Source organism: Chamaea fasciata, unplaced genomic scaffold, assembly GCF_029207755.1.
Source record: "Chamaea fasciata isolate MVZ Bird 193981 ecotype frontalis unplaced genomic scaffold, bChaFas1.0.hap1 SCAF_5, whole genome shotgun sequence".
Classification (NCBI taxonomy): Eukaryota; Metazoa; Chordata; class Aves; order Passeriformes; family Sylviidae; genus Chamaea; species Chamaea fasciata.
Genome location: NW_027094090.1, coordinates 15,147,220 through 15,161,431, shown reverse-complemented (window position 1 = coordinate 15,161,431; position 14,212 = coordinate 15,147,220). Strand labels below are relative to the sequence as shown.

Genomic DNA, 14,212 nt, shown 5'->3' with positions numbered 1-14,212 from the left:
TCCATCACCATATGGGTGAGGTGTAGGTCACCAAGTCAGACAGCATTGTAAATCAGCAGGTGAATGTTGGGCTCAGATACTCCACCTTGGAATTGGCCAGGTTTGGAAAAATAAAATAATAAAAGGTGTATTTTTAACTCAATTGCCTTGGGGCATTAACTGCGTTTCAGACAGTGCAGAAAGCAAGGTGAGGTACCTGGGATGGCAGTTCAAATTGAATCCCACCTGAGATCAAGCAGTTAACTCCCACAAGTTCCTAGGTTGCTTTGTCTCTGATGTCATTTTAGTGACAGCAAGTTAAGAATGCACTTTTTTTTTCATAGCATAGACTTCTCCTCAGTTATGATTCATGTCATTCTGCTGCACAGGCTTATTGAAATTCCTCAACATGTCACTCACCTTCAAGGCTCACGCTGTGTGAGAATGACTGTAAAACTGGGCTGAAACAAATTAATTTGGGGCTTGCATTTGTTGTCATTTTTATGTAGCTGAACTTTGTTCTAGTTGGCAAAACTCAGAGTATTGTTTGATATGAAGTGGCCAGGACAAAGATTTTGATTTACAAAAGTTTGATTTCAATTTTTGCCTTCACAGAATTTCCTGTTGAATAACTTTTGCCGTGATAATTTTGTTTATTTGAAACTACATTCAGTTATAGGCAGCACCTTTCTGATTTACTTTTTCTCCATTTTGTGACACAGGGCTTGCTGTTGGTCTGGACCCACAAGGCTATGGGAATCCTGATTTCTGCTGGCTGTCCGTTCACGACACCCTGATCTGGAGTTTCGCTGGGCCCATCGTAATGGTTGTCGTTGTAAGTAGGGGGTGTTGTCATCCAGAACTGTCTCTTCTTTACTGCTACATTTTTCTCGTAAGTTTGGTCAGATAATAGTCATGCAAAGCAACCTTGTTCTTTACATTTGAAGCAAATGCACTCAAGCTTGCATCTTTTTCTTAAATAGATAAGACATGAGCTAAGCTCCTGGAAATCAGAGGGCTGCTTGCCCATACAGAGATTGCTTGTGGAGCAATAGCTGTATGGCCAGAAATGTACTTCTCATTTGCTTTGTTCCATTTTTGAAGGCTTGGTCTGTGAGATTACTAGGCAAATCAACAAAATGAGTCATAACAAGTCACTTCATCCAGAAGTCCTAAAGGAATATTAAATATTTCCACTTTCAGGAATTTAAAAGAATAGGCTGCTGCTTAACTTTTCCCTTATAGCTTCTTCCTCAAAGTAACACCAGAAGATAAATATTCATGGTTTGATTCTTATCTTGAATGCCAAATGCAAATTCTGGTCTCCTTGCCTCAAAAAGTAGACCTGGAAGCAGTGTAGGTTATGGTCACAAGTCATCAGAGACATGGGACAGCCCCCACTGGAGAAACAACAAGTGGACTAGGAGTCTTAAGCCTAGAGAAATGAAAGGTGCAGAGAAGGGGGGAAGGAGGAGCCTGTAATAGTGTGTTAATCTGGATAAAATGGCTATGGACCCAGCCATTCAAGGTCTTTTCCAGCACAAGCAGTAGCAGGAGGTGGGAGATCTAGCAGAAACAGGACAAGCTGCATCTTTTCTCCATGCCATTTTAAGTTAGAAATTCCTAGAAACAGGACAATGGCAGTGGTAAATCTCTACACTGTTTTGGAAAGTGAATGATGAGACAAATTCTCAGAATTAATATTCACTATGAGTGATTAAGTACAAATGCACCACCGACCTAGTACATCCCAGCTGACATGGAAATCAGTGGAGGCTGGAGGTTTATTCAGAGTAATTATCACTGTATGGTCTGCTAGAAAATATTCCTAAATTCTAGTTGGATCCAACTGAAGCAAGGTGCTGGGCTGAGGTGGATACTGGCTTGGACAAGGAAAGCCATTCTTGAGATTTTATCTTTTCCTCAAACATCTTTGTCTTACTGAGTTTCATCCAGATCAAGTGCCACCATGTCCTTGACTATGTTGCCTTGAAACAAGGTGAATCTTGGAATTTAGAGACCTGTAGGTTGAACAAAAAATATTCTCAGTGCCGCAAACCATTTTAGGATAAAAAATGGCATTGTTATTGAAAATAGAGCTGTAACAAATGTACAGAAAGAATCCATGCTGTTATTTCAATTTCCCTTTCAGATAAACACTGTCATCTTTATACTAGCAATGAAAGCATCATGCAGAAGAAGGCAACGTTCATTTGAAAAAACAGGAGTCATGTAAGTTTGAGTTCAAAAACCTGTAGAAGTTCTGACCAGAAATAATAAAAGACAGAATTGCCCAAAATCAAGTTTTGGAGCAGGAAATAAAAATGCTTTTTTTGGAAGAAAGTGTTGGAAGAGGCAATAGAAGCTGCTTCACTCCACCCACTCATGGGGATCTCCCTTGGCGATCCTGTAAAACTTCCACCATGATGCTTTGCACCACCAAGTGTAAGCAGAAAAAGGGAGAAGGAAAAGACCTATCCTCCGGGTGGTATCACTGCAATCCTTCCAGACCTTTCATTACAGTCTACTACACTGTCACTTCACCACTGCCTATGGCATGCCCAGGCAGACATAATTCTGGGTCTCCCTGTGCTTGTCCATGGCTCAGAAAGGTTTCCCCTCTCAAGCGTCTGGGGTACCAGCTGTGCCATGGCAGACACCCACCGATATTCTCATGCTGAGGGCCAGCCTCCTTGCATCCTGTGCTTATCACAAGTTGCAACCTGCCACCTTCCTGAGCTGTCGTGGCAGCCTGTTCTCATTAACATCTGTTTTGCCCAAAGCACAGAATTTACCTGTGAACTCAAATGTGATTAGCTAGTGGCAGTACAGCCCCTTGTTTTTTGTTTTGTTTTTTTTTTCCAGCGAGGTAGCTGTATGAGATTTCAAATGGCTGCTTTTCATTATTTTTTCAGCTCTGGCTGTGGGGTGCTGTGTACACATTGGCATGGCTTTTCCACCCTTGGTGTCCCTGGAGCTAGACTTTGTGGTTCTCTGAACCCTAACACTAACACTAAGCTTAATGAAAACTAGAATCTGAGGGTGAGCCCCCTGGCAACATGGGTGGCCCAGTTAATAAAAGTGTGGAAGGAGCAATGTTGGTGCAGTGCCATGCTCCCCTTGGCATGCCCTTTCCAGCCCCAGTTTCCATGCAGCTGTCAGCTTTGTGCATTCTGAACCCTGACCCCAATAGTGTCTGGGTGTTGAGGATGAGATGTAAGTCTCCCTAAACCGAGGAGTATAATTGCTACATAATGGCAGCAATTTTACTCATAATATAAAAGTTCTGCCACTAGATTTGTTTGTTTCTTGAAAGCATTTGTGGGAATTGTATTTTTAAGCAAACAAATATTCCCTGAATGCCCTCAATCCAAAACCTTGGGTAGTAACGTTGGGAAGGAATGTGAGAGTGAAGTTGACAAGCTGAAATAAGATGGACATGGCCATTTACATTTACATGCCCAGATGTGTTCCTCAGAGCCATCAAAGCTGAACAGCATGGGCTTGTAAAACAGTCAGATTTGTTTGAAGAAAGTCTTGGAAATGAACTTGGAAAGAAATCACTTTTTTAACATGAACACGCTAAGCTGTGGAGTATTGCTGTGAGAGAGTTGGAAACTGGCAGTTGGTGAACACTGCCCAGATTTTCCCGAAGGGCTTTTCTAGTTGCCAAGTTGTTGAGCACATAACACCATCCACGGGGAGAAGCTGGGCTGTTCTCTTGCATCCCATCACACTGCAGATGTCCATCTGTGTTTGCCTTTCAGCTCTGTGCTGCGGACAGCATTCCTGCTCCTGCTGCTCATCAGTGCCACGTGGCTGCTGGGGCTCATGGCAGTCAACAGTGATGTCATGACATTTCACTATCTCTTTGCCATTTTCAGCTGCCTGCAGGTAAGCTGGGTAGCATCTTGTCTGTGGTAGACTTGGTGAGGACACTGCCACACCCAGACCTCCAAAAACCTGCTCAGCATGAGCTAACTTAAAAAAACAGAGATCTCAAGGGCAATTTTTGCTTTCTCTTCTCAAGGAGAGGGTTCTGTTCACCAAAACTATAATTTTGAGTAATTATACCTCTCACTTTTAGTCATTCTAAAGGTAAATGCAGTGCCACAGTAACCTGTGACAGTAGGCAGTTATTCCCGTCTTTCTAGAGACAAAGTCTTTGTGTTCTGTGTGCTCATTGTTAAGTCATTCTGTTGCTATCACAAATGAGAGACTGCAATATTTCACCCAGAGTCAGTGGGTCCAAGTTCAAGGCTTTCACAAATTAAGTCATTGTTTAAAGAAATGACACAAATAAGGATTTTCAAATATAATGTGAGTTTTATTAGGGTTTTCCTGGGTTCCCTGGGTTGCACAATTGTTCATTAAAGATACATAAAATAGTTAATTGTAGGAGACCTGGCATGGAAGTAGTACAGATCTTCATGTGATCATAATTTGAATGTGACCAAGGATGACAGTAATTGCCCTAGCAGGTGCCTGCAGTACTAAAACAGCTTCTGCAGGACACTCAGCTGCAGCACAACAACCACAACTTGCAGCCACAGAGAAAACGAAGTCTGATGGGTCTCCTTTGGAGATGGCTGTCAGTGCCCTGGAAGCACAGCAGATAGGTCAGCCTGGAGGAAGATTATTTTGCCACTGCAATTAGTGTGCTCTGAAATAAATGCACCTACTCAGGCTGTAAAACCAGGCTTCCACAAATCTAAAATAAAATGAAACTAAACATAAACCTGATGAGAGAGACAAAGGTCAGCAGCCAGAATTCTCCAAACCTGCCCAGGGAGGCACAGTGGTATGTGGCATTTCACATCACTGCCTTCTTTGAACTTGTATTTTTAAAGAGACATTTATGTGAATTTTATTAATGAATAATCCCAAAGTGCTAGTGCCAGCTAACATCACATTTGATTGAATGTTAAGAAAGTGAGCTTGAAGTTTGAAGTTACTCTAAGTCAATTGCTTTGGCTGAAATCCTGAAATTCAGGCTTCTTATTATGTTGGTACAGCTGCAACTTTGTGAGTATTGGCTTTTCTATACTGTGTGTCCAACCAAAGCTGATAACATTTTGGCAGCTGCATTAATTCCCTCAGAGCAAATACATCCGAAGACACACACGCACACACGTGTGTGTGCCCTGCCCCCAGCAAAAGCTGTTAATGTGTGTTCCTGGCAGCCAACAACTGCTCAGCCCTGGGGACTTCACTGATTTTCCCACCAGAGCTATTGCTTAACCAAGGAACTTCGGTGACAAAAGTTGGGACCTCTCTGCTCCCAGTACCTCTTCACATCTCACAAGGCTTTCCAAAATTCTCTTAGACTCAGTATTAAGGGCTCCTTTCACAGAAGCTGCCTATTTCCAGAGGGTTTCACTGAAGGCTGTGATATTTCTCCTATGCTGCTATTCATTTTTTCTAATCATCCGTGTAAAAGCTCCAGTATCCCAAATTCTAAAATCTCTGCAATATTTTCTAGTGGGACATTGATGTTCCCTTTGGATTTTTTCCCAAATCAAGCTGTGCTCTGTAAATTCTGGAGAAATGCATAGTTTTGTATATTTTCCCAGGCCTTTAATGCACATTTGAAATTGGAATCAAATTAAGAGGAAGTGCTAGGAGATCAGTCAACGCCATTTCAGTCAAGAAAGAAAATAGTTACTGTTTTTCAAATACACCATAATGGACTACAAACTAGAATTCAGGGGTTGTTTCAAAACGGGTATTCTCTAATATCCGTATTTGCCATGTGGTAGTAGTGAAGCATTTACATTTTCCTCTCTCTAAAATTATCCAGGGGCTGTTCATTTTCTTCTTCCACTGCGTATTTAACAAAGAAGTGAGAAAGCACTTGAAGAACACTTTAACTGGAAAGAAACCTCTTCCAGATGATTCCACTGCAACAAGAGCTACATTGTTAACTGTAAGGAAAAAAGCATTGGGAGAAAAAACATCCTCTTGCTGGTAGAAGTTACCTAAAATAAACTTACAGGTGGCTTGTCTGTAATTAAGTGAAGTGAATGGTTGCTTTCAGCGACTTGTACGAAGATTACTGATGTCTTCTCTTGAAAGTTTGTATTATTATTTTAATTTAAACATTTGAGAGAAAACAATTATTTTCCCTGGCATCAGAACCTATTTGGTTCCTTGAAACTTAATACATTTGTAGGTAACGTGAGCTTCTGGAAGGATCATTCACTATTGCTTGATGTCTTTTGTTTTCCCTTTCAGCGATCTCTGAACTGTAACAACACATATATAGAAGAGCCAAACATGTATCGCACAACTATGGGGGAATCCACTGTCTCCCTAGAGAGCACCGTCAGGTCAGCCAAGAGCCACAATAGCTACCTTGCTTATATTCTCAGGTAATCTGGTGGCAGGTGCATGGCTTTCAGGTGCTTGCCTTTCTCTTTTTTATTGCTCTTGTGGAATCCAGAACTCTGGTTCAAATGCTACTTGGTTTATGTCTTAACAGTTCTGTTTTGTGTGACTGTCAATCTCTTTGGTGCATTTTCTGTTGCATGTGTCTTCAGGGCAGGGTTCCAACCGCGCAGTGGTTAACCTAAGAGTGATGTTACCTGTATGGGCCATGCTGCTTGCCTCTTAGAATTCAGATGTGTCTCAAGGAGCACAGTTCATCTCATTAGCTTTAGGCTTTTTGAGAGTGGATTCATGTGGTGAAAGGCAGATAGCTACATCAGGATAACCTCTGTCTCACCGTGAAGTGGCTGTGCAGTCAAGCACAGGCTGGCTGGCATCCCCGCAGATGTCTGCATGTCTGCTTTGTTGTTAAGAACAGTATAGTGACCAAGAAGGTTGTCCTCTGTTTTTCTTCTCAAAGGGATGAGGCTGCTCATAAACTCAGTGGATCCTCAAGTCAAGCAAGGGCTGGTCAGACTGAAGCAGATTCCTCCATTTTTCATAGGAATCCATCCAAATCAAATGGTAAGAATAATGTCTAAATGCTTTGGCCCATTTGTGCACCTTCTTCTCATTGCTTTCTTTGAAGTCTTCTGTAACAGGAAGAATAATTAGAATAATTAGATGTTCTCATTCTCATTATACTATTGGCATAACAAGCTATGCAATGGCTGCCTTACAAGGAAATCCTGGAATGGAAGTATCATATATCTGCTGTTTGTGATAGTTTAATTTTTATCTGGTGCTGTCACAGCTGTTGACAGTTGATGGAGTCCCCATTCTTTCTCACAAATTACATACTGTTGCTCTTGATTTTTAGTTGGAGAAATTCTAATGTTTGAGACCTTGAGGCAATATTCTCCTATTCTCTGGTTTGTATAAAAAATGAGAAGTGCCTCTTGCCTGATTTCCTTTCATTTTAGTCTTGATGTTCCATTTTGTTTCCTTGTAGCAGTTTTTAAGTGCATCTCAAGTTCTTGGTATTTCTAGATACCTTGTTTTGCCTGTGTGTTGCATTCATTGAGATCCAATAGAGTTACTCTACTGCATGTAAAATAGGCAAATATATGTTCCCTCTCTGTTCTGCACGTCCTGTACGTGTAAAAGATCCTGCCCACTAGCTGAACTGAGTGGTTGTGCTGCAGACCTTCTGAATATATATACACTTAAAGATGCAGGAGCTCATTCCTGTCATGGCCTGAACTAGATGCCTGCCTTTCCTTTCTCCTTGTGCATTTGTCAGGTAGATTTGTTCAACTCCTATTTACACTTTCACCACTGTGTTTCCCCATCCACATGTTCAGAGCACGACTCAGACTCTGACAGTGAGCTGTCCCTTGATGAACACAGCAGTTCTTACGCCTCCTCCCATTCATCGGACAGCGAGGAAGATGGCCTTGAGACAGAGAAGAAGTGGAACACATCTACTTCCAAAAACAATGAACATGGCCCACTCCACAGCACACCCAAAGGTACCCCCAGTGCGAGGGGAGGGCAGTGGTGCTCTAAAGCAGCTTTAGATTAGATGGGATAAATTTGCCACGCTACCATGTGACTGAGGGAGCATCTATCTCTACGTCTGTCCTTGGTTCTGTAGAGATCCTTGTTGCTTCCAGCTTCAAGACCTTTCTTCTTCCAAAGGCTGGTTTGCAGGGGCACTGAGTACTGAATCACACAGAATCACACAGAATGCTGAATGCCATAAGGCAGAGCGAGCTTTTCAGGCAGGTCCCCAAAGCACTTGGACATGGCATTACCAAGCCAGCAAAATCTCATATGAAAAAGAGGATAAAGAAGCCACTTGTTTTGACGGCAGGGGCAGGAAATGCCTGTCTCTCCTCATGCAATAAAGGCATTGGTGTTGGGGAGGTCCTGGACCTAAAGACTTGGCAATCATTGGCCATTAATATAATTTCTGTGTGGCAAGATGCAGGCATTTCTAAACATAGTTGATCCTGTCCTAATGAAAGGCAACTTAGAATGAGCACCCCTCATTCTAAGGCACTTAGAAAGGCACCCCTCAGCCTTCAGAAACCAACCTCCCCAAGGAGGGATCTCTGACTCTGGACAACTGAGATGATGGGTTTGCCTCACACTTCTCCATAATGGAGCTAGCAACCTCACTCTGGGAAGGGTTTGGACACCCTACCATCCTACCAGGTGATTTTGGGGGGATTTAATGCGCCCCAAAGGCAGTGCAGTCCAGCGAGGACTGACTGAAGGACTGCTCTGCTTTGATACACAGCTCCTCTCCAGCCACAGAGGCCAGGCATTAGTTGAGAGAACATATCAAAAGTGTATTTTGAGCTAGTGTTTTTTTGCATTGCAGTTGATACCCTTCCCAATCATGTGAAACCCTATTGGCCCACAGAGTGCGTAACAGCCAGCGATGGCGAGGACCCCGGTAGGAAACAAAAACTCAAAGTAGAGACCAAGGTCAACGTAGAGCTTCACAGGGAAAACCAGGTGAACCACAGCAATGAAGCACCACAGGACAAGGAGAACGAAGGGCAGCAGAAGGAGAACAGACCTCTGGGCCACCAGAATAACCAGCAGCCGGAACAGAGGAAAGGTAGCACAGCCAACCCAGCCTCATAGTTGGATTGGGAGACTGGGGGCTTAATGAGAATTAATCAGTTTGAAAGGTAGGTCTGTCAGGGAAAAATACTTTCCAAATGGCTCCAACCTGCGTAGCCAGATACACCATGGGAAGCTAGTAGGTAGCTGCTGAAGTCTAATCTTTCAGTTATGAAATGAAGTGCCAAACTAGAGTCTTAGTAAGAAATAGACAATGTAACATCTTGCATGTGGTTAGCTTGATAAATGAAATTACTGATACACTTAAAAATTTTTATTATTCCCTCTTTTCCTTAACAGGCATCTTAAAAAATAAAGTTACCTACCCTCCCCCACTGGTGGATAAGAATATGAAGAATCGTTTGCGGGAGAAGCTGTCAGATTACAATCAGAGCACAGTCTCATCCAGGACTACTTCCCTAGGGACAAATGAGGGGGTCCGCTCTCCTTCAGACTCAGGGGTAACAGTAAAAAATGTTCGGAGGGAGCAGTCTCGAGACCAGCTCAATGGCATGGCCATGAGCCTCCACGTGGGAACAGGACATGCTGACACCTCAGACTCAGAGTAAGTGCCACATCGGGATGCCCTGGCTGGCCTCCAGTGGTCTCACCCTTCAGCTTCCAACCCCAGACTCACATGAGCAAAATTTTCCTCTGGTGAATGGCCAGAGTCCTTTACCAGTGACCGTCGTGATGGTTTGCTCATACTATGTCCCCAGGCCATGGTGTTTCAGTCATGAGAAGGCCCAAACAGGTATCACTGGCGAGGTGCTGTGGCAGACACCTGCTCCTGGGCCACCCTGGCATGCTTGGAACAGGCAGGCCAGTGTGGTACTGGCACACTTGGACAGGAGCAGTCTCGCTTTGCCCTGCCACCCTGTGCCAGGACTTGGGTGGGGAAAGGCACAAGGCTGTGGGGACATGGAGTGAGTGTCCATCAGGGCAGAGGGAAACCATGGCTGAGGCAGGAGACCCCAAGGCTGGAGACAAAACCAAGCTACTGATCCTAAATTACCAGGCATGTGATTCCCACCTGCTGCATGACAGTCAGTGTGTGAATTTACCATTGTAAACTAAATCGAATATGAGCAAAAGGCTGAGCAAGCTCTCAGCCAAAGGCAATTCTCAGAAACCTCATTACTCATCATAATTCTTGCATTTCAAATTAAGACAACAGCCATATGTAAAGTCTTTCCAGGCATTTTATGCCTATAGTCTCATTTTTTATTAACATGAATAATAGTCTTATTCTTTCACCAAACCGAGAGAAAATTTCTCACCCAGCTTTAATTCTGGCACTGTCCCACCAGGCTTCAAATACTCCTGTTGTCTGGGTGCACAGAGCATTCCCATCTCACTATAAAAACACATCTTTGCATTGCTGGGAGTTGGCTGATGAAATAGATCCTGGTTAGCCAGGAAGCATGGATGTTTTGAATAAGCCATTACTGAATAATCTGCTACCAGGTAACACAGTCATTACTGGAGAATAACTCGCCAGCTTGTACTAAGAAGCTGTGTTGTCTCCAGAGCTTTGCCATAATGGAAAGCTCTGCTGTTGGCAGCAGATTGCATGAATCCATCTGATACACTAGGCTTCTAACAGCTTTTAAGATCTGTGTGTGAACCTTGCATCCTCAGCAAAGCATTAGACAAATACAAGCCCTCTCTAGAACTTCCTCTAAAGCATTTCTGTTGTGTACTACTTGAAACTGTTTCTCCCAGCTGGTCTTCCCCTCCAGGACAGCACCCCCCCCTTGCAGGCACTGGATTGGCAAGGCATAGTAACTTCAGAGAGCATGAGCCCTTGCTAAAAACGATTAGGTGGGTTTGGGTGGAGTGGTTTGCCTGTGCCTGTTTAACCCTAAGCCTGCATGATCACTTCTTCTCACTAACAGCGGCAGTAATGAAACTTCAATTTGAACCATCAGGAAATTGTGATCACCTCTGCACGGCTCCAACTCCTCACCGCGAGGTCACCGCCTGCCTGCCTCGGACTTCATCAGAGTGGCCACATAGTGAGGAGGAGGAGGTGGGCATTCATTCCCACCTGGTTTCACCTTCTGGCAGACTCCTGACTGCTCCTGGTCAGACACAGTGCCCAGCTGCACTTGCTGTAAGGGCTCTGTGTGGTACGCTCCTCCCACAGGAACCCATGCTGAAAACATGAAAATGGCCACAGGGTTGCACTGTGATGGATACACACTTGTGCACGGTGCAGACTCTGCTGCAGGGGTTGCTTGTTACAGGGGAGAGCCAAGGAAAAACATATTGTTTCCTGGTGGACCTACAATAAGCCTGAAGACAAGCACTAGGAGGTGTCTCTTGTGGAGTTTTGATGGCTACAGCATGAACCCTTGAGGCTGCTGAGCTCTAGGGAGGAATATTGCAGCAAGTGTCCTTTGGTTTCTACACCAGCATCTCTGTCCACCCCCCATGGACACATCGTCTTAAGAAAAAAAGTCCTTTATATATATATATATATATATAAAAAGTGTAGATACTTTTATATATTTTGTATGGTGTTGCTAAAGAAAAAGTTCCTTTGTATATTTTACATTTATACTGATCTTAATTTGATAATAGGAAACCAATTAAAAAGATGTTTTGATATTTTTTATATGAACATTGCACAATTTTACTTGAATTTGGCGTTTGATAAGTAACTGAGGTTTGCATGGAAGCCACCTTCAGACACAATGGAATTTTCAAAGTAATACAGTAAAGATTCCATAAAAATCCATGACTATAATTTATAAGTTTTGTTAACAGATTTTGGAACACTTTAAGGGCACAGTACATTTTTCTCATAACCTCTTCTAAAACCCACAAAACTTTGGGTTTTTTTCATTTTTTGGTATTTTGATTTCTTCTCACAAGTGCATTGAAGTGTTCAGGAACTGAACTTCAGGACTACACGTATCTTTGTGTAAGGTTTCAACACAAACCTTGTCTGGAAGAAGTCAAACCAGTATTTCCCTTGCCAAGAACAAGAAAATAATTGGTGTGATTGTATGGTAGGTTTTGACCTTGGTCTGGCTCTGCAGCAAACCAGCACTCTGCATGTCCCAAGGAGAGGGCCCTCCTTCCGTGGCTCAAGTTCTGCCTCAGGTGCAGTATTTTTTTTTCCTCTTTTTTGTTCACTGGATTCAGCACATTACTTATCAAAACAGAAATACAAAACTTAAAAGATGTCCAGATTCGACTGCCCAGCTCTTTGACAAAGCCCTGGCCTTCCTGATATTTCAAAAAGCTCATGGAAGGCTTAAGTTTTCATGTTTCTCACAAAATGTGCTGGTTTCAAAAGTAGAGGAAAGTTAAACGTGACCTGTTTGCTCTCTTCACCTTCCTGCAATGTTTACAAGAGGAGGAAAAGTGAGATGTGAAAGTTTGCATCCAACAGTGTGAGGCAGAGCTCATGGTGGCTGCCATGGTGGGAGCGTGTTACTCCAAGGATGACAATGGTGTGCCTGCTCTCTGCCAACAAGGCTTTCAGGAGCTCCTTGCTCACCAGAGCAGCCCTTTTGGGAAAATATTTCCTATTGTTTGTGGAAATGTGTGTGGAAGGGAAGAAACAGAAAACTGGGCTAAATAAAATTGGGCAGGAATTGAGGAAACGATGAGAAGCTGTATACTGTAATCTCAGTTTCATGATATTCCTGTGCATTTTCAAAGTATCAAGGAGGCCTTTGGAAGGGGAGAGGGAGGAAAGATGCTGTTCCTTTAAAAATTATGCAACATATTGTGTGACATTTTTTGACAGAAAAATTATTTGAATGTTTTAAGGGTCTGGCACTTGGCTGTGTGCTCAGGCATTGTGTATAACCCATGATAGTTGTTCTTACATCTGTGTATGTATATTTTGTCCCAGTGAGATGTAGGTAGTTTTTATTTTCATCAGAATTGTTGCAGTAAATGAGGGTCAGTTGTATTAATGACAAAAAAATTAAAACCTATTTTTATGACTTTTTAAAAGCTTTATGGCAGATTAGACACTGGAAGTTTGTTTGGTTTTTTTTAACAAATGTATATTTATTAATGTGCAGAACACTGGAATTGCAGCACAGATGAAAGGAGAATTTACAATAAATTAAGAAATTTTTTGAACTTGTATTCTTCCTCCAGTGGTTTATTTTTAAGTGCAGCACAGATGATGAGGGTCCAAATGGCATTTCCTGGGGATTAGCAGGAGCAGGAACATACAGGTACCCATCTCTCACTGAGGCAGCAGGGGCTGTAAAGCACCAACCAGCCAATGTACTCCCGCTTTGCAGCCCAGGGCCCTGTGCTGGCACAGGATGCCACAGAGTGCATTGCATTTCAGTCCAAACCTGCAGAATTTTTCAGACGCGGGAAATGGTCCATGGAAGAGAAATGCCCTCTGCTAAGCCAGAGCAAAGCAGATCTCCAGGAAAGCACCAGATTTAGAAAAGGCCATGTGAGAGCAGCTCGAGGGGAGTGGCAGCCAGCCCAGCCCAGCCCAGCCCAGGGCAGCCTGCAGTGAGTGACAAGGGCCTTCTCCGACGGTCTGGGCTCTCCCAGGCCGGCTGAGGCCAAGCCATGGTCCTGCTCACTCAGTCTTTTCCAGGCTGTTGTGCAAGTCCTCATTCATGCATCTTACAAGGCACAGCAGTGACCTGCACATGTCTTGTCAGCTTTCTGGAAATAAAAATATTTCTCACTGTCAACTGGCCAGTGTGAAGCCAGGTGGAGAGAGCCTGGCTACTGACTTAGGAGAAAAATCAAATCTTCAGGATCTTCAGTTTGGAAACAGCTCTGCCAAAACTTGCCACTAAACAAACTCAAATAATTATCCCAAAGGGAAACTAGTTTTAATTTTATCCTACAAGTGCATTATTTGGTGGAACACTGAGGTTTTTTCTCAAGTATTAGTTCACCATTCTGTGGAGAAGCAGAAATAAGCCTCAGGCTTTCACATAAGCAGGTTAGTTAAGGGAGAGACCAGCCTGTGATCCTGTCTCCAGCAGCAGCCTACAGCATATGTTTAGGAAAAGAGGATTATCAGCCCCATGTTACACCCTGCAAGGTGGCCCCAGCAGGGCCCACAGCCCCCAGCTCTCTGCAGCTCAGGGCTGCCCAGAGGGAGGGATTGTGCTTGTCTCCAGCAACCCAGATATTTCCCTCATACATCTCTCATGTTGTTTTGGATCCATTTAAACTTCTAGTACACAGTGGGCTGCCTGATTCAATCACAAGCACCAAGAAAAAT

At 43.3% G+C, this 14,212-nt stretch overlaps 1 protein-coding gene across 1 annotated transcript in view; it reads left to right on the top strand.

The window, feature by feature from the left end:
• CELSR1 (cadherin EGF LAG seven-pass G-type receptor 1) overlaps positions 1-13,095 on the top strand; it is a 165,086-nt gene extending 151,991 nt beyond the window's left edge. The window contains exons 26-35 of the mRNA XM_066182932.1: positions 702-814; positions 2,132-2,211; positions 3,747-3,873; positions 5,780-5,905; positions 6,214-6,350; positions 6,827-6,930; positions 7,710-7,877; positions 8,735-8,977; positions 9,283-9,547; positions 10,881-13,095. Of these exons, the coding sequence (XP_066039029.1) occupies positions 702-814; positions 2,132-2,211; positions 3,747-3,873; positions 5,780-5,905; positions 6,214-6,350; positions 6,827-6,930; positions 7,710-7,877; positions 8,735-8,977; positions 9,283-9,547; positions 10,881-10,905 (1,388 nt within the window). The 3' untranslated portion in view covers positions 10,906-13,095. The remainder of the gene's footprint in view (positions 1-701; positions 815-2,131; positions 2,212-3,746; positions 3,874-5,779; positions 5,906-6,213; positions 6,351-6,826; positions 6,931-7,709; positions 7,878-8,734; positions 8,978-9,282; positions 9,548-10,880) is intronic.
• Positions 13,096-14,212: the final 1,117 nt, after the last annotated feature.